At 44.6% G+C, this 23,677-nt stretch overlaps 1 protein-coding gene across 1 annotated transcript in view; it reads left to right on the top strand.

Annotated features, from left to right (window-relative positions):
* LRRK1 (leucine rich repeat kinase 1) overlaps window positions 1–23,677 on the top strand; it is a 758,414-nt gene that overhangs the window by 481,791 nt on the left and 252,946 nt on the right. Inside the window, exons 12-15 of the mRNA XM_086958057.1 lie at window positions 1,078–1,154; window positions 19,235–19,364; window positions 20,973–21,085; window positions 22,367–22,581. Of these exons, the coding sequence (XP_086814183.1) occupies window positions 1,078–1,154; window positions 19,235–19,364; window positions 20,973–21,085; window positions 22,367–22,581 (535 nt within the window). The remainder of the gene's footprint in view (window positions 1–1,077; window positions 1,155–19,234; window positions 19,365–20,972; window positions 21,086–22,366; window positions 22,582–23,677) is intronic.

Below are 23,677 nucleotides of genomic sequence, written 5' to 3'. Positions count from 1 at the left end.
GGTATACTCCTTCAGAAGTAAACGGATGTTTGACTTGCTTCGACGTGCTGTATGTGTACTGTCTCCACAATGTATCTGTTTTCTGTAGGGTCCATAATGCAAACCTTATCAGATGTGGTCACTGTGCTGAAGTCAGTGCTGCAGTCCAAACATACAGAACTGACACGGACACCACCACTGCCATGCACACACGGACACCACCACTGCCATGCACCACATCACTCAGGGGCACCGCCACATCACTCAGGGGCACCGCCACATCACTCTGGGGGCACCGCCACATCACTCTGGGGGCACCACCACGTCACTCGTGGACACCACCACATCACTCGGGGACACCACTACATCACTCGGGGACACCACCACTTCACTCGGGGACACCACCACTTCACTCGGGGACACCACCACACCACTCTGGGTCACCACTACATCACTCAGGGGCACCACTCGTCACTCGGGGACACCACCACATCACTCGGGGGCATCACTCGGGGACACCACCACATCACTCGGGACTCCACCACATCACTCGGGGACACGACCCACTTCACTCTTCCACCAACTCAATTACAATAACTTTTATTTAAGTATTAAAAAAATGAAAAGCCATTGTTATTTGTAATATCAATACATCTAAGTCATGTAAATACAACTCATATTGCATTACAAATGCTATAGGTGTCACATTTGCAAATGTTATAGCTATTGGCATTGTCATACACAATGCCAATAACTCAAACTTTAATGCTGCGAGACCTATTGCATTGTAAATGCTTGTTTGATCTGTAATGAGTACATGTCTTGCTGTACAGTTTCAGTCACAAGTGGTAGAAATATGCCTTCTGTACACTCAGCATCCATACCATGGGGCCAGAGCGATCTGTAAGCGGGCGTTATCTTCTGTTATTGCCTGGGATCTTCCCAGTCACTGGTATTAAAATCACATGAAGCACAAATCCTCTCCACAGAAATCCCTCCGTTTTGCAAGTTTCTGTGATGCTCAGCCGTGTCTTTATCATTTAATCCTGTGAACAAAAGCATCTCTTGTCTAACGATATCCTTTTCTCTTATTTGCAGAAATGACGAGAGCACTAAAACTAAGCGAATTTCGTTTTTTTCTAGTAAAAGCAGGTCGCGAGCAGGGACCGAGGCAGGTACGTGAGCGCGGTGCCGTTTTATTTTCAATGTCTTTTTGGATGTAATTTAGGTGCTTCTGCATTCAGGAGGATTCCTCTACCGCCACGGCAGCGCCTTCAAACCTGCCAGAATCGGTGAAGTCCAATGAGGGAGGTTTCTCTGGCTGAGAAAGTACACCCACCCTGGGCCTAGTGTACGGAGATGCTAATGGTCTGTTAGATTTTACTGATGTGGCTCTACAAATAATGTTTTCGCACACTACATCGCAAAAGCAAGTTGCCCATTCATTACAAAAAAGCAATGCTTTCATTTATTTACATGATTCAAAGGATGGCCCAAAGGACTGGTATCTAACTAATCATAAACTTGTAAATGTACAAGAATGCCATTCTTTGATTGTGCCTTTCAGTTTAACCTTTCTTGGGAACACCATAAAAATGATATTGCATCAGCCACTATGAAGGGGATAGTATGATATTGTTTTTAAGACACATGGGCCAACAGAAGCTGGATGCTAAACCTTTTTTCACAAAATACCAAAGTTACACAAATAGGCGTAGCCAGTGTGACATGGACCCTAATTCAAGGAAGAAAATGAGCCTCCGGGCTGTTGTTTCATCAGAAATAATCAGTGTTCAAATAGCCCCTAAAGGCCATGGTGTCACTGCACCTGCTGCACCAATCCAAGGGCTACATCACAGTTTTACCCCATCAGTGGCAGGTTAGGAGTTCTCTCTGCGGTTGTTCTACATAAACTCAGGAGCTCTGGGGAAATGTTAGAGTATTGATTTAGAAATGACAGCGAAAAAATGCTGTAAGTCATCTTCAAAATGTATAGGACTGGTTCGCAAACATAGGTGCTATTACTTGTCCTTGATTATACGTGAGGCAGTGCTTGAGGAAACTCCACTGCCACCGTATTATTAAGCCAGATTTCTGGAGATGGTAATATATAACAAGAAGTCTTGTCCATATTTTTGTGATGGCATCTTCTTGTGGTGGTGATGTTTTGTGTTATTTTATATACTGTAGTTTTTTACTATGTAATTGCACTGTGATGTTGTTGTGTTCTGGTAATGTTTTGGTTGTTTTGTTGTGCCCCAGTATGCTTCAATTGTGTTGCTATGGTTCTTGTATATATCAATATATTATGTTCTTCTGGTTACTTTGGAAATGTCAGCAAATGCTGATACCTTTACAGCTAAATGCAGAACATACCTTCAGAGTTCCTGTGACAAGAAACCATTTACCAGTATCTACGGTGGTGAAATACAACAGCTCCATCTATTCTAATTTTTATGATACGGTACAGCCCAAAACTGTGAAGTACCGGTGGTAACTCACAGCAGGCGCCTCGACTCTCTTTAGTTTTTTCTATGCGATGTAATTGTGTCAGAGCAGATTTACCACCAGCACTTCGGTCAACATTGTGCCATATATTAGCAGTTCAAGAAGTGCTGTCCACTATATCAGCCTATGTGTGTAACACATTCTATTTATAAATCTTGAACCACTATGAGCGTAAGATAACTGTGGTGGTAATGACAAAACCGGAGTTTCCTGCATTATTTGTGATAGAGTAACCACCTGAGATGCTTATCTTATCCCACTGTAGGGCATGAGTCTTTGATTTAAGTGTAGCTCTAGTCTCCTACTTAGTTGCCCATTGGGTGCGTGCTGACACTTGAGCCCCTGTCTTAGGCATTATACTTCCATTAATACCTTTCAGGGTAATCTGATGGTTCTACAGTAATCCTGTAGACAGTCAGGTCCACCTCCAACCTCAACAGCCATCAATCCATTTGAAGTTGGTTCTGCCGAATAAAAGAGACCTGGGTCCCCTCTCGTAATTTGATGGGCGAGAGGACCTGTGTAGGTTTCTAACTCAAACTCCACTCCAGATCTACCTGCGTGAATGCTTCGCAAAGATTCTTTGACATCACTTCTCAACGCCCCAGTTCAGTTAGCACACCACGGCCAACTAGCTACCTAACACCTTGTTTGTCAGATCAGCCTCAACCTTCCTTGATGTCACCCCAAACTCCTGCAGATTCTTTAGAAATCATCTGGAGCGCTCACACATAGACGCCAGACCCCAGTCCAAACATACACACCCAAGGTATGGAAATCTGGAACTGGATTCATATGCACACTAAGCTCACACAGCTGCAGCCCTCTTGGTGTTCCTGCCAAGCAGGGCTATGTCACAGGTAACAAGATGTAGTTGTGTAGTGTGGGTTGCCAGTGCCCGGGGCAGGGCAAGTATCCTTCCACTGTTCTTTTAACAAGTTGCGCCCCTATGAATGAGACAGCACCCCTAAAAATGTCCCATAAATGTCGCGCCTGGGGTAACCGCCCCGGTGGCCCCACCCACTCTATTCCACTGACAGACAGGATGCATTCTGGCTGCTATGAGGGGTGTGTGCGCTGTGCTCAGAATACTGTCCTGTTTCGTTGCTGCAAAGAAAAGTAAAATATCCATCAAGCTCGAATTTAACTTTTAAAAAATCCACACAAAACCTAAATGGATTATATTCGAAAACTATATCCAGACCCGCAACTAAACAGGCGCCTCATTTATCCTAAACCCAATCCATAAAATCTGTGCTTATATCATCAGTTGTGTCCCATATTATCTGTGATAATTCTGAAAGCCTAGCTTCTATAGAATTTCAGAAATGATTCTCCCCTGTTTGCTGTTTACCCGGAGCCCAGAGGTTATTTACAGAAATGATAATTTTATGCAAAGCAAGTCAATAAAATTCCACTTAGCCTTCCTCACACACAAGACGCTTGTATCGAAGTGCTGTTTACACATCCAAAAATAATTCAGGGAGATTGAAGTGAATAAAAGAAGACCCTGAAGCTAGAAGAATCCTAAATAAAACATACACAAATACAGAATAAAGATGTTACCGTGTGGTTGGTTCTAAATAACAGAAATGTTCGGCATCCGTGGAGAGAAATAGATCGTGCTAAGTAATTACTTTGAACTTAACTCAGTTTTCTATTTAAAGACAGATATAGTAGGCCATTAGTACAGCACTGCAGCCATGTGCATGGTATGGCAATTTCACCTGTGGAGTAGTGATATTGGGCAAACCTCTTGCACAATGAATCACATCTGGGTTCCTATCATAGATCTGGTGCATTGTTCCCATTTGCAATCCAGACCACCTTAAAGTAAGTACCCCGGGAACGGACCAGGATACTGCACACTATTACAACTAATGCGCAACCCTGGGGGCAGCCACGAATGTATGCTGGCCGAGGGGTAGTAGATTCGGTGAAATACAAAGCAGCTGACTGAAGCAGCTTCTCCATCTTTCCTTGAGCTGGTGGCAGACGCATGCATTTGAAAGATGGGACAGAAATCCCCCTGCAGAGAGATGCAGTGAGTGACTGCACCTGCCAGCAGGGGGATGTCTGTGAGGTCCATGAGACCCCTTGTATCCCTTTGTGAGGGCTTCCCTCAGGGGGCGCACTGACAGTTCATCACCAATTTGTGGTACACGGTCAGCATGCCTCGTTGCGGCCTGCTTTCTTCTGTGCTTAAGGTTCTGAGCTGGGATGGTGCAGTGAGCTAAAAAACGGTGATGGATCAAGCCCTGATATTTGGACTGGGTAAGAGTGGTCTGCTTAATTCAGACACTCTGTTCATCACCACCCCCTTTTCTGAATTGTTTTTGGCCACTATAGATGTGGCAGTGTATACTCAGACATGAGTCCCTTGCTCACTGCACCATCAGGATTCAAGCAAGCCGGGCCGACGACGGCTGAAATGCCAGAAACCGGTCCCCGGAAGCTTGTTTCCTTCCCAGTATAAGAATTGGCTTGGTAGTTTGGTTTGCCCTGTTCCCATCATGCACGGGGACAGGAACAGACTAATTTGCATGTAGCCAGGTTCTGAGCTGGGATGGTGCAGTGAGCTAAAAAACAGTGATGGATCAAGCCCTGATCTTTGGACTGGGTAAGAGTGGTCTGCTTAATTTAGACACTCTGTTCATCACCACCCCCTTTTCTGAATCGTTTTTGGCCACTATAGGTGTGGCAGGGTATACTCAGACATGAGTCCCTTGCTCACTGCACCATCAGGATTCAAGCAAGCCGGGCCGACGACGGCTGAAATGCCAGAAACCGGTCCCCGGAAGCTTGTTTCCTTCCCAGTATAAGAATTGGCTTGGTAGTTTGGTTTGCCCTGTTCCCATCATGCACTGGGACAGGAACAGACTAATTTGCATGTAGCCAGGTTCTGAGCTGGGATGGTGCAGTGAGCTAAAAAACGGTGATGGATCAAGCCCTGATCTTTGGACTGGGTAAGAGTGGTCTGCTTAATTCAGACACTCTGTTCATCACCACCCCATGTTCTGAATCGTTTTTGGCCACTATAGGTGTGGCAGGGTATACTCAGACATGAGTCCCTTGCTCACTGCACCATCAGGATTCAAGCAAGCCGGGCCGACGACGGCTGAAATGCCAGAAACCGGTCCCCGGAAGCTTGTTTCCTTCCCAGTATAAGAATTGGCTTGGTTGTTTGGTTTGCCCTTTTCCCATCATGCACTGGGACAGGAACAGACTAATTTGCATGTAGCCAGGTTCTGAGCTGGGATGGTGCAGTGAGCTAAAAAACGGTGATGGATCAAGCCCTGATCTTTAAACTGGGTAAGAGTGGTCTGCTTAATTCAGACACTCTGTTCCTCACCACCCCCTTTTCTGAATCGTTTTTGGCCACTATAGGTGTGGCAGGGTATACTCAGATATGAGTCCCTTGCTCACTGCACCATCAGGATTCAAGCAAGCCGGGCCGACGACGGCTGAAATGCCAGAAACCGGTCCCCGGAAGCTTGTTTCCTTCCCAGTATAAGAATTGGCTTGGTAGTTTGGTTTGCCCTGTTCCCATCATGCACTGGGACAGGAACAGACTAATTTGCATGTAGCCAGGTTCTGAGCTGGGATGGTGCAGTGAGCTAAAAAACGGTGATGGATCAAGCCCTGATCTTTGGACTGGGTAAGAGTGGTCTGCTTAATTCAGACACTCTGTTCATCACCACCCCCTTTTCTGAATCCTTCTGTGCCCGGGTCCGTAATAGGGTGTGGGTGCAGATGCAAAGTGATATTGTCATTTGCATGAGGCCCCTTCTGTAATACCATAGTGCCTAAGCAGGTGCACATGCCTTTTGCGGCCTTGGGGCTCAGGTATGTTATTTTAATAAGTATTATAAAGCGCACGATTACCCCAAGGTGTCTTGACGCTAACTTGGAGGGAGATACAAGCGGATATGTCTAGGTTAGAAAGCAAAGGTTTCAGCTGTTTCCTAAAGTTCAGCAGATTGGGAGAATTTTTTTATATTTGATGGTAGAGCTTTCCAGGCTTTAGACATCAACAACAATTGTACAGAGTTCCCCAAATTAGGTCAACTAAAGTGACTGAATCTAACCTCTCTCTCTAGGTGAGTGTGACAAAAAGGGGAATGTGATAGACCCTTTGCGGAATTAAGGATACCTCACACAAGTCAACGGTTGGACAACTACTGTCATCCCACCCGATGATCGTCCAGTGTCATCATTGGCATTCCTGCTCCTACGGCAGGCTGGCGGTGCAATGCCCGTCGGGCAGCACAGGGTGCTGCACTTTAGAGGAGTTCTTTTATTCCTTTGCCAATGGGTGTGTGAGTGTGAGGGGCCTAGAAGAAAGTGCAATAGTGAGCGTGAGTGAAGTTTAAAAAAAGTCAGTAGAGTCCATTAGGCGAAGCTTTAATAGCATGGCTCACTGCTTTATTAAAAGTGAAAAATGAGGGGTATCGAGGCGTGACGGACAAGGTAATCGAGCCTCATTCAACCCTCAATTGAAGTGTGGTCGACATGTTTCATGCCTCTAAGGCAATTCATCAGGACCAAAGTGCTCATAAAATTGCTACCGATTCCCCAGTAATTGAAGGAATCGAGTATACGACCTGGATTATGTCGTAGGATCAACCCTTCATTGAGGCCCTCCCTGGGACTAGGAAAGGAGACAAAAGAAGGGTACAGTCAATAATATGTCTGTTTCTGAGACCATTGTTACACGTGAAAATAACATGCTAGTGATGTCTTCCGGTGGGGGGTTCACAGACCCTGTCAAGTGGTAACACTCGTATGAGAGAGGGTTAGAAAGTAAAGTAAGAACGAGGTAAGACCACGTCCTGCTAGCAACATATGTGCTCTGCAATTGGCATGCATAATTGTGTTTACATATATGGCGTATCATACCATGCTGTATGTCGTATGTGTATCATGCAGGCGTCGGTGCGTGTGCGCATTCACACACAGGAAACAATTACAATTAAAAGTTAGAAAAAAGAACCATTGTAAAACACTAGCTACTAGAATTAGGCAAGTCATGGCTAGCACCAGTGTGGTGAACATCCTTTATGTACGTGTTCAGACAAAACGGGAAGGTGTTAAACAGGGAGGTCTTACCCGCAGTCCCCGGTCGGAGATCCCACAGACTGACCTGGTAGGGCCAGAGCTAAATGTAATACACCTGAAACGAGTAAAATCCACCGCTTGTCAGGGGGCTAGTTAGCGGCGAAGCTTACCGTTTAGTGAGGTGCCGATCGATGTCTAACCACGGCGACCTTGAACAAACGCCTGTGGAGACTATCGCGTTGGACCAGTGCACCTTACCTTGCTCCCTTCTGGCATCGGGCATATAGTCACCTACCCCGCCCACGTCGGTGTACTCGCAGGACAGCCGGTCAAACCGTAAAGCGGACCCGCCGCCTAAGACTAGCGAGTTGCGCGGGCGCCGTGGTAGGCGTGTCCAGTGCGTGTTGCTCCGCAACACGACGCGGGCGTGGAATGCGAGGATTACCCAGCCTGAATGAGTAGGTGGAGGTGGGCGCCATCTTGGAACAGGAAAGGTTGTGTAGGTGTTGGCGATAATACTTGGGCAAGGATAATGAGGCCCGAGTTTGAATTATCTGGCTAGCATCGTCCAAGGCACCGCATCATTTAGGCCAAGTTCATCAGAATGTAGACGATGTACCCATCTTTGCTCCATTCTAAAGAGGGCTTGTTGGCTTATTGCGGAGTGACATTCTAAGACAGTCCATCGCATATTCTCTTCTGAGTGATTGTGTTCTCTGCAGTGGTCATATAGTTTTGTATGGGTCTTTAGACAGCGGATGTTACTATTATGCTCCATGATGCGTTGTTTCACAGGGCGCATCGTCATCCCAATATAGATCATCCTACATGGGCATATAAGAACATAAATACACCTTGAGCTATTGCAGTTGGTATGTTTATTGATGGTCCAGGTAAAATTCCTCGGCAGTTCAATGGTTTTACCCTGGATGGTCTGGGGGCACACTACACATGATCCACAGCTGTAGTGTCCAGTAACCGGTAGAAGGTCCCATAAGGTCTTGACTGGGTAGGTACTCGATTTTTTGGGGCGGGTGTGAATCAGAGTGTCTTTAAGGTTCGCTGTTCTCTTAAATGCAAAGCGGGGGCGCGGTAGTTCCATTCCCGCTGTATTGAGGATTCCCCAGTGTGAGTTCACAGTCTTTTTTTATGAACGTTGAATGCTTGGTGTAGGATGTTACACATGTGATTGTGTCATCTTTCTCTTTAGTGTGGACTTCAAGCAATGACTCTCTGTTATTATTTAGTGCTCTTTTACATGATGTCTTTAGGAGTCGTGTAGGGTATCCCCTATCCTGGAGCTTATGTTGCAGGATACTTGCTTCTTGTTTGTAGTTTTGGACAGAACTACAGTTTCTCCGAAGGCGGAGGAATTGCCCAAAGGGCAAGTTATCCCTCAGGTCTCTCGTGTGATGGCTGTTATACAGGAGTAAACTGTTTCTGTCAGTCTCCTTCTTATAAAGGGTGGTGCTGATTGTTGAAGGATCTAATTGAATGGTTAGATCTAAGAAGGGTATTGATGTCTCAGAGATGGTGCCCGTGAACTTTAAAAAGGGGTCCTGCTGGTTGATCCAAGTGCAAAAGGCCTCGCAACTGGGTCGATCGCCCTTCCAGAAAATCAAAATGTCATCGATGTATCGACGCCAGAGAGTCAGATTCTCTCGAAAGGGGTTATGCTCTGGAGGGTAGATATGGTTCTTTTCAAATTAGGCCATGTAAATACATGCCAGGCTCGGTGCGAATTAGACATGCCTAAAAAGAAGCTCCTCCTACCCCACGTGGACAGTTGGAATCCGGGTACAACAATGAGTTTTGCAGAGGCCGATCGTAGGGTTCTGGCTGAGTTGTACCACTGAAAGCTATGCTGCAGATAGGTCGGGCCTAAACCGTGAAGTTCTTTATAAGCAATACAGAGTGCCTTGAAAGTGAACCTTTGTCTTATAGGGAGCCAGTGCACATTTTTAATGCTTGAGGATACAGATTGGTATTTTGGTATCTTTAATGAAATCCTTGCTGCCGAGATTTGCAAAGGTTTTAGCCTATTAATAGTGTATTGTGGATCAGAAAGAAACAAACCATTGCAATAGTCTTGTTTAGACATAACCAGTGATGCAATGAGAGTTTTTTGCAAATGTGAAGGGATGAAAGGAAAGATCTCTTTTTAGCACCCTTAAAGTAAAAAAACGCATAGATGAGAGAGCATTGACAGGATTATTGTAGTCTAGTTTGTGGTCCATCTGAACTCCTAAATTCCGAGCTTTGGTAGTGGACAGGTTGCTCATTTCTGCTGGCCTACATGATGGCGTCCAGAAAGAAATTTGTGCTCCAAAGAATATGATTTCGGTTTTGCATCATCCAGCTCCTGGTCGGTGTAATGATTAAACAGGGGATATGTTCAGTAGTGTGCTACATTGTCGCTCGCTAGCCACAACGAGAAAGGAACAACCCAGCGTCTGTCTCCCCCAGCCTTGGGACGCCTGAGGAACATTTTGGCCGCACTTTTGGTTGTTTTGGACGGGCGCGGGACTGTGAGGTCCAGCACCCTCAGCGGCTTGCCACTCACCGCAGCTGGAGCCTCTTCCCGCCCGCATCCTCCTATTTAGCTCCACCCACATCCGCGCCCCACGGGACACGCACGGGTGCAGCGCGGGCGAAGCCCGGGCCAAGGGCGGGCCCGTTTGAGCACGGGTGAGACCGGACCGGGCCACCCCCCTTGGGTTTTCTGTTTGTACTCCTATCCAGCAATCCGACCTTGTTTAAGGACTATGGCGGCCAGAGAAACGAGGAGTAAAACCACGCTGGCCGGAGGACACTCAACAGGTACTTTGGACAATCACTTTGTTAGAGCAGGCTCCTTTCTAATTGATGAAATTACCTTAATGGAGAGACGCATCTCGCAGGAAATTACATGGGTAAAAAGGTCTTCCATGGGTAATATAGCGCATGCTAGAACTCCCGAAAAAGGACTGGACCCCACGGAGTCTGAAACACGGGACAATGGGGAGATGGGTTTGCCTAATGTGTCTAATGTAACTCTACAACATAGGGATAACGAAACCTTAGGTATTGAAGCAGCACGACAATTGCTTCCACCCCCGTCCAAGCACAACTCAGCTCCCCAACTTCAACAATTATTACCTTAAACAATGAGACCCCTAGTGGCTGAGATAGTCGTCAAAAGCGGGGAAATAGGGAAGGAGCAGTACCCAAAAGGAAAAGAGGGGCTCAAAACCCTGGGGGGCGTAAGGCAAACATTGCTAAGCACAACATCCCGGTTGAGGCTAACATCCCGGAAAACAGTAAAACTGTACCCACACCTATTGATGATTCTGTTTTAATATCTCCAGTTACTTCACCTGTGCGAGTCACAGACCAGGCGAATTCCAGTCCCACATCAACGGAAGGAGGTGCCATGACTATCGCCAATATTGGCGCCCTCCTGAGGTCACTGCTTAGCCCCCTACAAGCCCGATTAGCCACAATTGAAGCCAGATTGTCAAATATAGAAAAAACATCGGCGCTAATGGCTGATGGTTTTAGAGCAGATAACATGGGCAATAGGGGTGGGGCTCTACCCGAGAGCAAGAGGGGTGTAACAACATCGACCACTAATGACGCCGGAGTAGTTTTAAACATTCCATCACAGCAGGCGTCTATCTCCCACCCTGTAATCTCCCAATCCAATCAAGGTGCAATTTCAATTGATCAATCCGAGCCTAATGCTAATTGCAACCAGGGGGTGGGTGACAAGACAAACAAGACCCTGTCCATGCATCTACCCCCTGAGGCAAGTCCATTTGTAGTCATCTTAACGGGTGTACCAGAGCTAAATCCCACGACCAAAGAATCCGCTGCCTCATTAAAAAATAAGGTGGTCAATTGGCTTACGCTAAATAGACCCCTCCCCCAGGAATAGCGAGTGAGGTACTGATGGTAAGAAGAATTCCCTGGGTGGGTAATACAAGGAAATCTATTAGCGGTGACTGTGTCCTGATTAACTTTAGGGACCAAAGGACCGTTTCTTACAAATGTGGGTGGCCGTACCGCGACCGAGGGACATCTATCCAGTCCCTACCCTTATCCTTCTTCTATCCACCCTGGTGTAATAGGCCGGAAGAGGAGGGCTGGGAAAGAGTGGCCGCGAGAGGGGGAGGGTGGGGAAGTAGGGAGAGAAGGGATTTTCCCCGACCTATAGTCCAGCAGCCTGCCTATCTAACAACATATAATAGGTTTAGCTGTTTGGACATGAATGAGTGACATTACCCACTGAGGAGGGGGGCGGATCACTCTCGACCCAGGGGCGAGCAGGTGGAAAAACGTATCCTCCCTGGTCGTAGTACCGCTGGCATTCCAGGGGCAAAGTCCCCTGGAGAACAACAGCCTGATAAGGAATGTCAGCGGCCCATCGCCGGGTTATCACCTAGAAATACGCAACTCACAGGCAAACAAGGGGATCCAAACCAAAACTTAATATTGCCGGAAAGCCTAATAGGCCAGGGGGGGAACCTCTTGTACTACCCTCAATTCCAGACCAGGTTCATTAAAGATACTGTCTTGGAACTTGGCTGGTTTAGGTAACAAGCTTGACTGCCCTGATTGGGACACATTCATAGACACCAAAGACGTTTGTATGTTCCAAGAAACCTGGGCGACAGAGGAGCACACTCGCCCAGGCTTTGCCGCATTTTCTATTCCTGCCCGATGAGGGGGTAAGGGTCGTCCCTCTGGTGGCCTTGCTATCTGGGTGGCAACCCATTTGGGTTGCACAGCTAAGTCCCATTTTACAGCATCAGAGGACGTTCAATGTGTGTTCATGGAGTGGCCCAACTCCGCTAAATTGGCATTGGTAAATGTTTACTCCAGGCCGGTGAATATAACCCGGGAATCTAATACCATTGAGGAACTTTCCATTTTCCTCAATGACATTCCTAAGGGCACACCCTTCGTGGTTGGAGGGGATTTGAACTGCCACTTTGAGCCACTAATAGGTCTCTTAGATGGAACAACAATGGATGAGGACGCGCTGTGGCTAGTACCTCCCACGTTGGCCCCGCCCCCTAGAGCCTGGACACCTTTAGCAGTCCAGATTACTGCTCTAACCCTTAAACATGCAATTAGGGCCTGTAATGGGCGTACGAAATCAGACATTCCCCCCAAATATACATTTAACAAAGTGGGGCGGGAGTCATGATTGGACTATATATTGGTCCAATTGTCCTCTTGGTCCAAAATTAAGGACTTTAGGGTGATTACTAGGGACGATAGCGACCATAATGCGCTAGAATTAGAGTTCTCTTTGCTTGGCATAGATAACGAGAACAGGGCTGGTGTAGATGAGCCTGTTCCAGGGCTGACCTTAGTGAACAACAGACGTAGAGTGAGGTGGGACAAACTTGCCGCCAACCCGGAAAAGGTTTCAAAGCTGTACCGTTGTGTTATTCCCACACTTGAAAAGGTTAGTGCACTAGTGACGCAACCCATGCCCATGACACGCACAAAAAACTTTGGTCCGCTCATGAGGACCTTACTAAGATTATGGAAGAGGTTCTTTTCTCCCAAGGAAAAACTGGGGGCGCTAGGAGTCATCGTCCCACTTGGTATAACGCTGCCTGCCGAAAAGCTAAATCCGATTTATTACTTTCCCTCAAGCAAAGCAATAATAGATCTGTAATACAGGCGAGGAGAAGGGATTACAAGCAGCTGACCCGCCATGCTAGGGCGGAATGGGAGCAGGAGCAATGGGAGAATCTTCCCATCACACTGGCAAATAAGGACTCCCGTAAATTCTGGCTAATTGTAAATACGGGGTCTGAGGAGCCGCTTTCGGCTGCTGAACCTAACATCTCAGCGAAGGCCTGGGAGGAATATTTCCAAGCTCTTTATACGGGGGCCTATTTGGACCCAGATGGGGCCTCAGTTGGCTTAACGCCAACTAAGGGCATACAGCTTGAGGGGGAGCTTTTCACTGAGGAGGAGGTGCGGGTTGCAATCTCCAGGCTTGCATCTGGTAAAGCTCCAGGACTGGATGCTGGATGGGCTCCCGGGCGATCTTTTCAAACACGAGGCAGGTGTATGGGCTCCGTATTTGTTGGTGATCTTTAATGCCGTCCTGAGGGGCATGGAGGTGAACCTGTACTTGGCTGGGTGCAGAGATCGTCCCCATATTTAAGAAGGGTTCACCTCTGCTCCCAGCCAACTACAGGCCCATCAGCCTCATCGACGTGTCACAAAAGCTATTCGGGAGACTGATACTAGATCGCCTCCAGGATTGGATTGAAGAGTTTTCTATCCTGAGCCCTTACCAGGCAGGATTTAGAAAGAAAACTTCAACAACGGACCAGATTTTCCGTCTTAACTTGTTATTTTAGAAGACTGTAACAATCAAGGGCGGCAGCCTATATACGGTCTTTGTGGATTGCGTGCCGCCTTCGATTTGGTGCCAAGAACGAAACTGTGGTCCGTGCTAGTAGAGTTGGGTATTCCATCTGACCTTTTGAACATATTGATGAGACAACTTTGCACGGGTCAGGTGTGGCAAGAACGGATTGCTTTCAGCGAGATTCCCCGTTGACATGGGGGTGAGACAGGGGTGTGTGCTCGCGCCCACCCTGTTTTGCCTCTTTGTCAACGGGGTAATCGCCCACCTGACTAGGATCACTGATATAGACGCCCCAAGGCTTGACGGCAGCAGGGTGCCCGCAATTATGTTTGCAGATGACACCCTGCTACTGTCAAAATCCCCGATGGGGATACAACGTGTCTTGAATGGTTTTGTGGCAAAAGGGGGCTGGAGATTAATGACCTCAAGACTAAATTCATGATTTTCAACCCCCCGGCCACAACTCGCCCCAACCCAACTATAGGCACAACGAGGCTCGAGAGGGTGCACACATTCGAGTACCTGGGGGTGACCATTAACGAAAATATGACCTGGGATACGCATCAAACAAAAGCTAATCTTAAATTGGTGCAGCTAACGGGTGGCATCTCCAGGATGATAAATAGATAGACCCTTAAACCTCTCGGTCCACTGCTTGAAATTTACAAAATGTAGGCGAGGGGGGCAGTCACATATGGCGGGGAATTGTGGGGGCACACATCTACCCAGGACTTGACCATTACAGAAAACAAGTTCATCAGACAGCTTACAGCCCTACCTCCAAGCACTCCTCTCCTCCCTCTCAGATTTGATTTGGGCCTTAGATCTATTGACGAGGAATTGGGCCTAAAACCACTAACATTCTGGCGACGACTCTGGAGCACTCCGGAGCTCTTGATTTATAGGAAGGAACTGAGAGATTTTGAGCTTACCAAATCTGGCGAATATTTCTTGGCTAAAATACATAAAAAATGAATGTGAAAGTCTGGGAAGGCTAGACCCTGAAAACGTTTGTAGCAAGGTTTCACGCAAATGTTTAACAAAGGAATATTATGATGATTTAAAATTAAATACCTTATTAGCGAATTCGCAGCTGGGGATTTTAACTAACACATTCATCCAATTCAAAGATTCCTATCACTTGGAGCAGGCCCTTGATGGAATCTGCCCTGTATTGACCAGGAAGTTATTTTTGCAGTGGAGGTATGGTACTCTCCCGATTAGAGCATTCACTAGTACCTGGTGTCATTCCCCCTCTATTAAGCAATGTCCTGCATGTTTATATCAGTTGGAAAACGAATTACATATTCTATTCTTTTGCCCTGCCTATCAAAAATCCAGAAAGTATTGGCTTGTTCCCCTTCTTAAAAACCTAGGCTTTAGGCATTGCATTCCAGCTTATAGAACACTCAAGACGGATCTGTCACCCCCACTGTATTTGCGGTAGCTACATTTTTAACAGCGATTTGGCATAAGCGCACTCGCCATATCCAGAACTCGGATACGCACTTGGTACAGGCACTTTAAGAATCATAGTACAGACCAGCACAAATCAGAAGGGATTGTATTTGGTTTTATTTATTATGACAAATGTGATTTTTAAACAGAACTAGAAGTCTGATTTTTATCTTGCACAAGTACTTTGAATTTGTACCATAGAGCGGCACCAATCGGAGTGATCGCAATGGGCTCATTTAATATGATAACCGTAGTGATTTTTAGACTCTTTGTTTTATGAATATGTATTATTCTTGTCTGTTTTAACTTTTGGTGTACATCTTTTATGATCCAAGTGATCGAAATAAAGATAGAAAATGAAATAAAGGATATCCTCTGACGTGGAGTCATACCCAGGACTGGAGGTGTTGGTCACTCGCGACTAAGGCACATGTGAAAAGCCTTGTTATTGCTCCCCATTTATTTGCAATTTACCAGAATTTCTATGTTGCACTTCTGTAGTTTTTCTGGCCTTGTTGTTCTCGCTGTCAGAATATTGTGTTCACACAGGGTCTGGGCTCTAACATTCACTGGATTCATGGTTGTACAGTATTATTGTGTCTGGTTGAACTTTTAAAGTTAATTGTTTTTAATGGGCAACAGGCCAATGAACGTGATTGGTATCCTTTCTATGTAATGTTTATCATGAAGCTTCCCTCTAATCCAGTAGCCACTTAAGTACGACCCTGCTGTGTCTGAATTGCGTTACCTATTTAATGTATGATTGTGTGTTGGGTTACAGCTGCAGCCTTTTCCCGTTTGATTTATAATTCCCTATGGTTATTAATTATTAATTGCCTGGTAAGTTTTGATTTGCAATCATATTAGGAAACATCACGTTGTCAATAATTTGGCTTAGGTGCTATGTTGTGTGTATGAGGCCTGGTGCAATGTGTGTAATATAGTATTTGGTACCAGTGTAGCCTTTGTTGAGAACTTTGATGTTGGAGAATTGTGGACTGTGTGATGAATCTATGGTTCATTTAGGAGAAATCAGACTGCCAGCTGCATTTAGGTGTAGTACTGTGTGCGTAAGGGTACAGAATGTATTGCATAATGTATTCTGTTATCATTCCTTCAGCACCTCCTTTGTTTTGGGCGTCAAGAGACGCACAAAACAAAGGCAGCTGCTCCATCTCTTTTCTACTTGTGGTAGGAAGGTGGAAGGTATCCAATCCTAGGTCTCAAGAAAATTAACAAATACTCTTCAAAACAAATATCCAAAATGTGAAAAGTGCACGTGGTTATCACTTTCTTTTTAGGTGCAGAGAGGCTGCTTTTCTGTGCTGGGTCCAGAGACTCTTACTTTCATATACCCTTTCTTGAGTGTGGCAGAAAGTTCCTAAATGTTGTGGTTAGTGGGCACGAAACCAATCCAAGACATGCCTTGCAAATTCAGATTAGCAGCAAGGTTGCTTTTCTGGTGCCGTGCTCTAAAGAAGCTCAGCTAAGAAGAGGCTTGCAATTTACATCCCTTCCTAGATGCCAAACTGACAGCAGCAACATGTGAGCAATAGGTGGTAGAACACCTGCTCAGAACATAATGTGAACATTTAGTGTGCATACACAATTTTTGTCTTTAACCTTGAATGAAAAGGGTTTTCCTATTGTCGATTTTGGAAACATCAAATCGTCCATCACATCTGATTTATAATATTTTGTGGCTGTGCATCAATAATCAAATGGAACAAGGCCCTGCATGTCCTGATTTCAACCTGCATCTCAGACATTGTCTTTTTATTTCGCCACTTTAAATTCATCAACTTAAAAGTGTTATGTAACAGTAAGGGGACCAAGCATCTGGGAGCTCTGTGGACTGTGTCTATCGATATCCTTCTGACTAGATATGTGTGCACATATTACCAATCGCTTGAGAGGTACAATCTTCATGACCTACGTGCAGAAGTGGTGATGGTCCTTTCCATCCGCGGATGTGAAAGGTCTTTGATCATCAGAAGAACAACATCTGAGCATCAGTCTTCTCAGGACGAATGCGACTGGGCACACCATTGACTCATTTCTCTTGTCAGCCTACGAAAAGACAGTTCTGGTCGTCAATAGTGTTCTTAGTGACCATCATGTCTTCCAGAAGTGTCGGTGAGAGTCATGTGTCACTTGGGTCAAGCCATTAACAATCAGATTCAGAGACAAACTGGTGCAAAGAACTCACTAAACTACAACCCTGTAACGGTAACAGATGCTTATATAAAACAGATTGCGGCCGTATCTTGTTATTACAGGACCATTTTCTATTTGGATAAGTTGTTGATAGATTGGGGTTCTTTAGGCAAGGGACAAGCCTTAATGAAACAGGTGCCGGCCTATCAGAAGGAGAACTTATCTCTGTCTGGGAGACTCACAACTTATTGGATTGTTTAGTCCTTCATCTGAACTTTGACCTATTTTGAAGAGCTAGGTCAGTTTAAAAAAACATGACCGCTTTAAATCATAGAGAATGGTGGATACAGTACAGGTCCCTTGCTTGTACTATTTTAATCCACAAGATTGTGAACCAAAACACTATTTCATCATCCCATTTTATAAGGATTTTTGCTTTAGAATATGGTGATTGTGTGCTAATTGTAATTAAACAAAAGTTATATCATGCAAAGTATTTTTCCAACCCATGTTATCATTAAGGTTTGCTGCATTGTTGCCACTAGCTCGATTGATAAACAAGAGGGGCCTCCTGTTTGAAATGAATACCAAGTGTATGCACTGTATTTGCCATCTCAGCCTGATGGTGCCAACAAGATTTTAGAACGTGAGATATGGAGCTCAAATACCAATCACGAAATAATTCACTTTCTTGAAAAAATACCATCTAGCTGTTGCTCTTGTACCTGATCTACTAAGGTTTAGAATACTGGTTAAGGTGTGACACTGCTACTATCAACCTTTGATGTTCACGTTTCTGATTCATGTTCACCAAAGATTTTTCAAGAAGTCATTGAGCCTCAGAGTATCATATCTCATGCTTCATGAGGGGCTTGAGATAAGATGGTATCTAAATAAGGAAAGATGAAAGAAATTTCCACAATGGCAGGTAAAAAGATTCACTATAGAAGTGTAGCAAGATCTGTATTAGAACCCCACTTGCAAATGCCATGTGTATAATTCATTTAAACCATGCACCTATTTGCCAATAAACCAATTTAGAGCACAATGCCCCTTTGCAAGAAGCAAAGACATGTTTTAATTGGTCTTTGAGGCACAAAACAACAATTTTTTCTAGAGCCAAACCTCTGCACATCTGTTTTCATATCCCTCTGAGCCCTGCACATAGACCAGCAGATACGCCACCAAGTTAAAACAACCCTCATGGCTGATCGCATCTAAATTTAGCCCCTTCAGACTGGCCTTCAATGGATTATCGTTGTCCTCCCACTGGGTCTGAGACTTCTAGTTCAGTTGGAGACTCTAATTGTGGTAAGGGGGCAATTATCTCCCAGAGCCGCTCTTTCCCCTGACCACCAACACTCAGCTAACACCTAAATAAATGAGCTCTGTTTAGCAGTGGTTTTAGCAAAAGAAGCAAAAACACTGTGGGAGGAAGGCTGCATGGATAAATCAGGTCCTCTGCCATTAAAGTGAAGTTCAAATTATATAGCAGTACAGATTTGAATAGTTTACTGGGTGTTTTAGATGGAACTAAACTCTTGTGTTTTTGGAATTCTTCTAGCGTGAGGGGCAAATTATTATGGGACTCCTAAAAACTCTCTTATCTAAAGCTCTCAGATTAAGTTCCTAAATTGAATTTTTAAGCGGGCACACTGATTATCGATAGCTAATGCTTCTTTCTTGTGATTTCAGAGTGCGCGGTGGATTTGCCCCTTTTCCTGAGTGACTCCTTAGAGGTCCTTTGCTTGAATGACAACCAGCTGGAGTGCGTCCCACCCTCTGTTTGCCAGATGAAAAATCTAACAGAACTTTATCTCGGGAAGTAAGTAGGGGGACTGCTTCATTTAGAAGACAAGCAGCAGCAAAAAAATACATACATATTAGTATTAGCAAAGCTGCAAATTTGTTGGGCAGTTATACACTTAATTTGCCTGTATATGAAAAACGAAATTGATCCAATAATAAAATATTGCACCTTCGAGAATTTGAGATTAAGAATTTCAATCAAAGGGACAAATTAAACATATATAAATATAGATTACATAATGTCTTGGAATTTAGATTAGAAGGACTTATTGTATGCAATAATTGCAAGATTATAAGTTTGTTTAATAGACTTGCTAACTGCACTCCCACAAACATATTATTAATAGGCACCTGCATCAGTTTTTAAAAGGGAGACAATAATACTTTTTTCTTAAAATCGGTTTCAAAAGTGGTTTGAAACACAGGTGAAATGCAGTAAAATATTGAGCAGTACACATCACAACATTTAGAATAGAAAAGAAGCACGACTGCACTTCAAAGGTCTTAAATATATGCATGAAATATTAAGAGTGAAACTTAAAGCAGCACACCACATTTTAAAACCCTTGAAAAAAGTCTAAGAGCCTGATTACAATCTTGGCGGATGGGATACTCTGTCACAAACGTGAAGGATAACCTGCCTCCGTTTTACAAGTTTCATAGGATGTAATGGAACTTATAATATGGAAGAGTGGATACCCGTCACTTTTGTGACAGAGAATCCCATCCGCCAAGATGGTAACCAGACCCCAAGTCTCCTCATAGAAGCCCTTAAAGTAGTTTGCCTGCTATGGCTCCAATAATAAGTATTGCAGAATTTTGTGTGGGGATTTTTGGCTACCGGAATTACTGTTACTGACCAGAATCATCTCAAAAATTACTTAAGTTACATGTTAGATCTCATCGAATGGGGAATATCAGCACAGAACTCTTTTATTCTGGTCAGAGTTCACAATTGTGTGAGGTTTACTACCAACATTTACCAAGTGCTCTGAGCAGCTAGTACATGCCTGCAAGGACTCCTGTGCTAATAGGGAGGGTGCCTTAGCGGACACTGGGGTCTTTTGGGGGTGCAGGATGGAAAATGATATAGTGTGGTTGAGATTTCATTTGGTGGACTAATTACCCCATTTTCCAGTTTTCTCATCAAATGGGGCATAGCATACAAATTGTGCTTTTCAAACCAAGATCCGTATGTCCTAGCATTTACCACCCTTCATCCCAATTCACATTGCCAGGTTTGAGCTGCTTAAATGTACCTGGAGAAACTGCAAGGATGCAGTACCTGGTCATCACTGGGGGTCCAAAACTCTGCACAATCTGTTATTCCAAACCCCTTTGCAAAAGGTGCTTTTTCAGAGGTCAGAGTTACCCAGTCAACCTGCAATGGGGGGTTTAGATTTTATTTGCCAATAACAGCCATTGCCACGTCGCGTACAGTCCCCGAGTAACATTCTCCGTTGCAAGGCTTGCGCATGCATTTCCGGATGCTGCTGAGCGGAGACCATTTACAGCTGGCAGTGGTTTTCCCTTCCATTGAAAACACCCTGTTCAGAAAGTCAGAGCTGGCATGAGATTGCACAGCACAGATGCCTCTAATATGTATGCTTCTTTCTCTGCCTAGTAATCCCGGTATCCGAGAACTTCCTGCGGAGCTTGGGCAGCTGACTGGCCTCTGGCAACTGGACATCGAAGAGCTGAATATAAATAACCTGCCTGGAGAGATCAGGAAGGACGGTAAGTCTGCTGCATCTGTGGCTCTGACGTGGAGCGAACCTGCTTCATTGAATTTTGGAAATTGAAATTTTCGAAGACTGTATTTATTGCTGATGTTGTTGCTTCCTTAAGGAAATCACTGTATCTCGAGTGTCCTTTTCGTGCACTCTGTTGTCCCACTTTGTTGGCAAATAAGAAAAGTCTATGTTGGTTTGGCCTAATAATTACCTTCTTGGCAAATACCTACAGCGTGTTTGATCCCCTGGAGTAGGTAGGGTGAGAAGCCATGAACCTGCATCTACGCAACTGAAGCGCAGCTGTAGGGTGCATGTCTGGCGCTACCCCAAAGTGATTTCCTGCACTCCTGCTTATTCAGGCTCTCTTTGATAACATATAGGAGTTTTGTGGACTGAGTGTGATCAGTAACGTTTTCATCCTGGTACGTCCACACCTATTCCATTCCACCCATGCAGGAATTAATTACTGAAAAAAAGTGCGGGCAGGAGATGGTGCTATCAGAGGTGGAGTCCTGTGTATGTGAAGCAGATTGTGACGAGCAGCCTGGATGGACCAGGCTTCATTCACCTCTAACTGGGATCCTTGTGTGTACACAGCATGAGTGAAAGCACTGTTTATTACAGCAGTGCACCTATGTACTACACATAAAAGCCACATCGACAGGGCTGGAGGGGATATGGGGCCATTGCATCGTGCTGACCGTTACTATGCACAGCGCCATGTACATGCTTTTAGTGCTTCAAACATTGATTTGGAGCCTGACTCTTTTCACCCTTCCTGTTCTCTCCGCTTGATAAACTCATTTAAGTAGTTTCGAAGCTCGAGGATCTGTGAACAAGATTAAAGAAAACGTCCTTTCTATGCAACTTTTGTAGTGTGACCCAAATATTTCATCCCATTTTCAATCTTTCCTAAGGTCCCAGTTCAAAGATACATTCAGGGGGCTGGGAGAGACAATGACTTTTGGCTTTTCCATGATCATGGCAGTACTCACGCGTTCCCAGTTATTGTCCGACTTGCCATAATTGGTGATTTGAAGAATCAATTGAGTGAAGCTGCAGCAAGTATTAGGTAGATAATATATCTCCACTGGGTAACCAATCACTTCCTTTACGCAGTGCTCACCTTATTGTTAAACCATTAATTGATATTGTTTCAGTTAATGGGATACATTCTTGCATTCCTTTGGAAAGACCTTGCTGCCTAAACCTCCAAGATGTAAAAGTAAACCTGCTGCATAAAATGATAGCTTCTAATTTTCCCACGGTTTCATTGCATGCCTAGGGCCCGGAGCTGTGTTGTCTTATTTACGAGCTCAGCTCAGAAAAGCAGAAAAATGCAAACTGATGAAGATGATCATTGTAGGACCCCCGCGGCAGGGAAAGTCCACCATTTTGGAGGTTCTGCAAACCGGGAAGCCTGCACAGCTGACTTGTTCTGAATCCACCATCACAACAACCAGGTGGGAGCTCCAGAGGCCAGCGGGATCGACCTCCAAGGTGAATGAACACACACACCACAGAATTTACTTTAAAATATTGAGCTGTTGTAATCTTTAATCATTTTTGAATTGACGATTGATGCACCGTAATTTAAAACTTAGAAGAGATTTAGCACAGAAACACAGCAAGGAACATCATAACAAAATACATTTCATAGATTTAAAACTTCATTGTCCACTTAGCCATGCGTTCACAGTTTTTTTCTTTCAAAAGGGAAAACTCAGGATGCTTGGGAACATGTTGCCACAAATATAATTTATATGCTGCCTATAGCACAGGTGAACTGTAAAATGGAAAGACGAAATGGTTACCCTTGCATTCATCAAGATAAACAACAAACACATTTGAAGATATAGATATAAGTATTGGTGTTACAGCTCAATTTAAACTACCGCGATCTATTGGGTCTCGTACACAGAGCCATATTTTGCATTTATAAGTTCACTTTACATTGTTAAATTGTATGATTTAGGAATGCAGGCATGCTTTTTCCACTCACAAAACGTGACTTTACTCCCCTAAATCTGTTCACTTATACCTAATATTATCCTAGAGTGGCGTAACACTACGCAGAAGTAAATTTGCTCCCAAGGAATACGGAGTGCGCATTTGAGGGCATGGCTGCTCTGGAACGCTTATGCGCAATGAAAAACTCCCAGGTTTCTGGGTAGTCTCGAAAGATTTTAGCAGCCTAGTTCCATCTTGAAAATGCTTGGAGGTTTACTACTGACAAGGTTAGAAGTAAATCTCTATCAGAGGTAGCAGCAGGACGAGAACACGCTGAAAAATGGTGGGGGTGTGAGGGATATTTGTTCCTTCAAGGGGACAAATATTTTCCCCTAGAGAAAAGGAAAAAAATTAGAAAGTATAAATTGCCTCAAGTGAAACATTTTGGCATGCATAATTAAACTCGCCCCAAGAACATCGAGAACAAGTCGGGTCTGGGTTTGAGTCGAATCGGACATTTAATGTGCAATATTTAATGACAAATTGTGAATGTCTGTGTTTGTTTTGTTTCTCTCCCCCAAACATCTTTTCTTTTTTTTTTTAATGAACTTGAGTAGGTCTTCCTTTTGATTAATTGTTTGATTAA

This window comes from Lissotriton vulgaris, chromosome 2_1 (assembly GCF_964263255.1).
Source record: "Lissotriton vulgaris chromosome 2_1, aLisVul1.2, whole genome shotgun sequence".
NCBI lineage: Eukaryota > Metazoa > Chordata > Amphibia > Caudata > Salamandridae > Lissotriton > Lissotriton vulgaris.
Note: the sequence above shows the minus strand (reverse complement) of the source record. Positions and strands in the feature narration are given on the sequence as shown.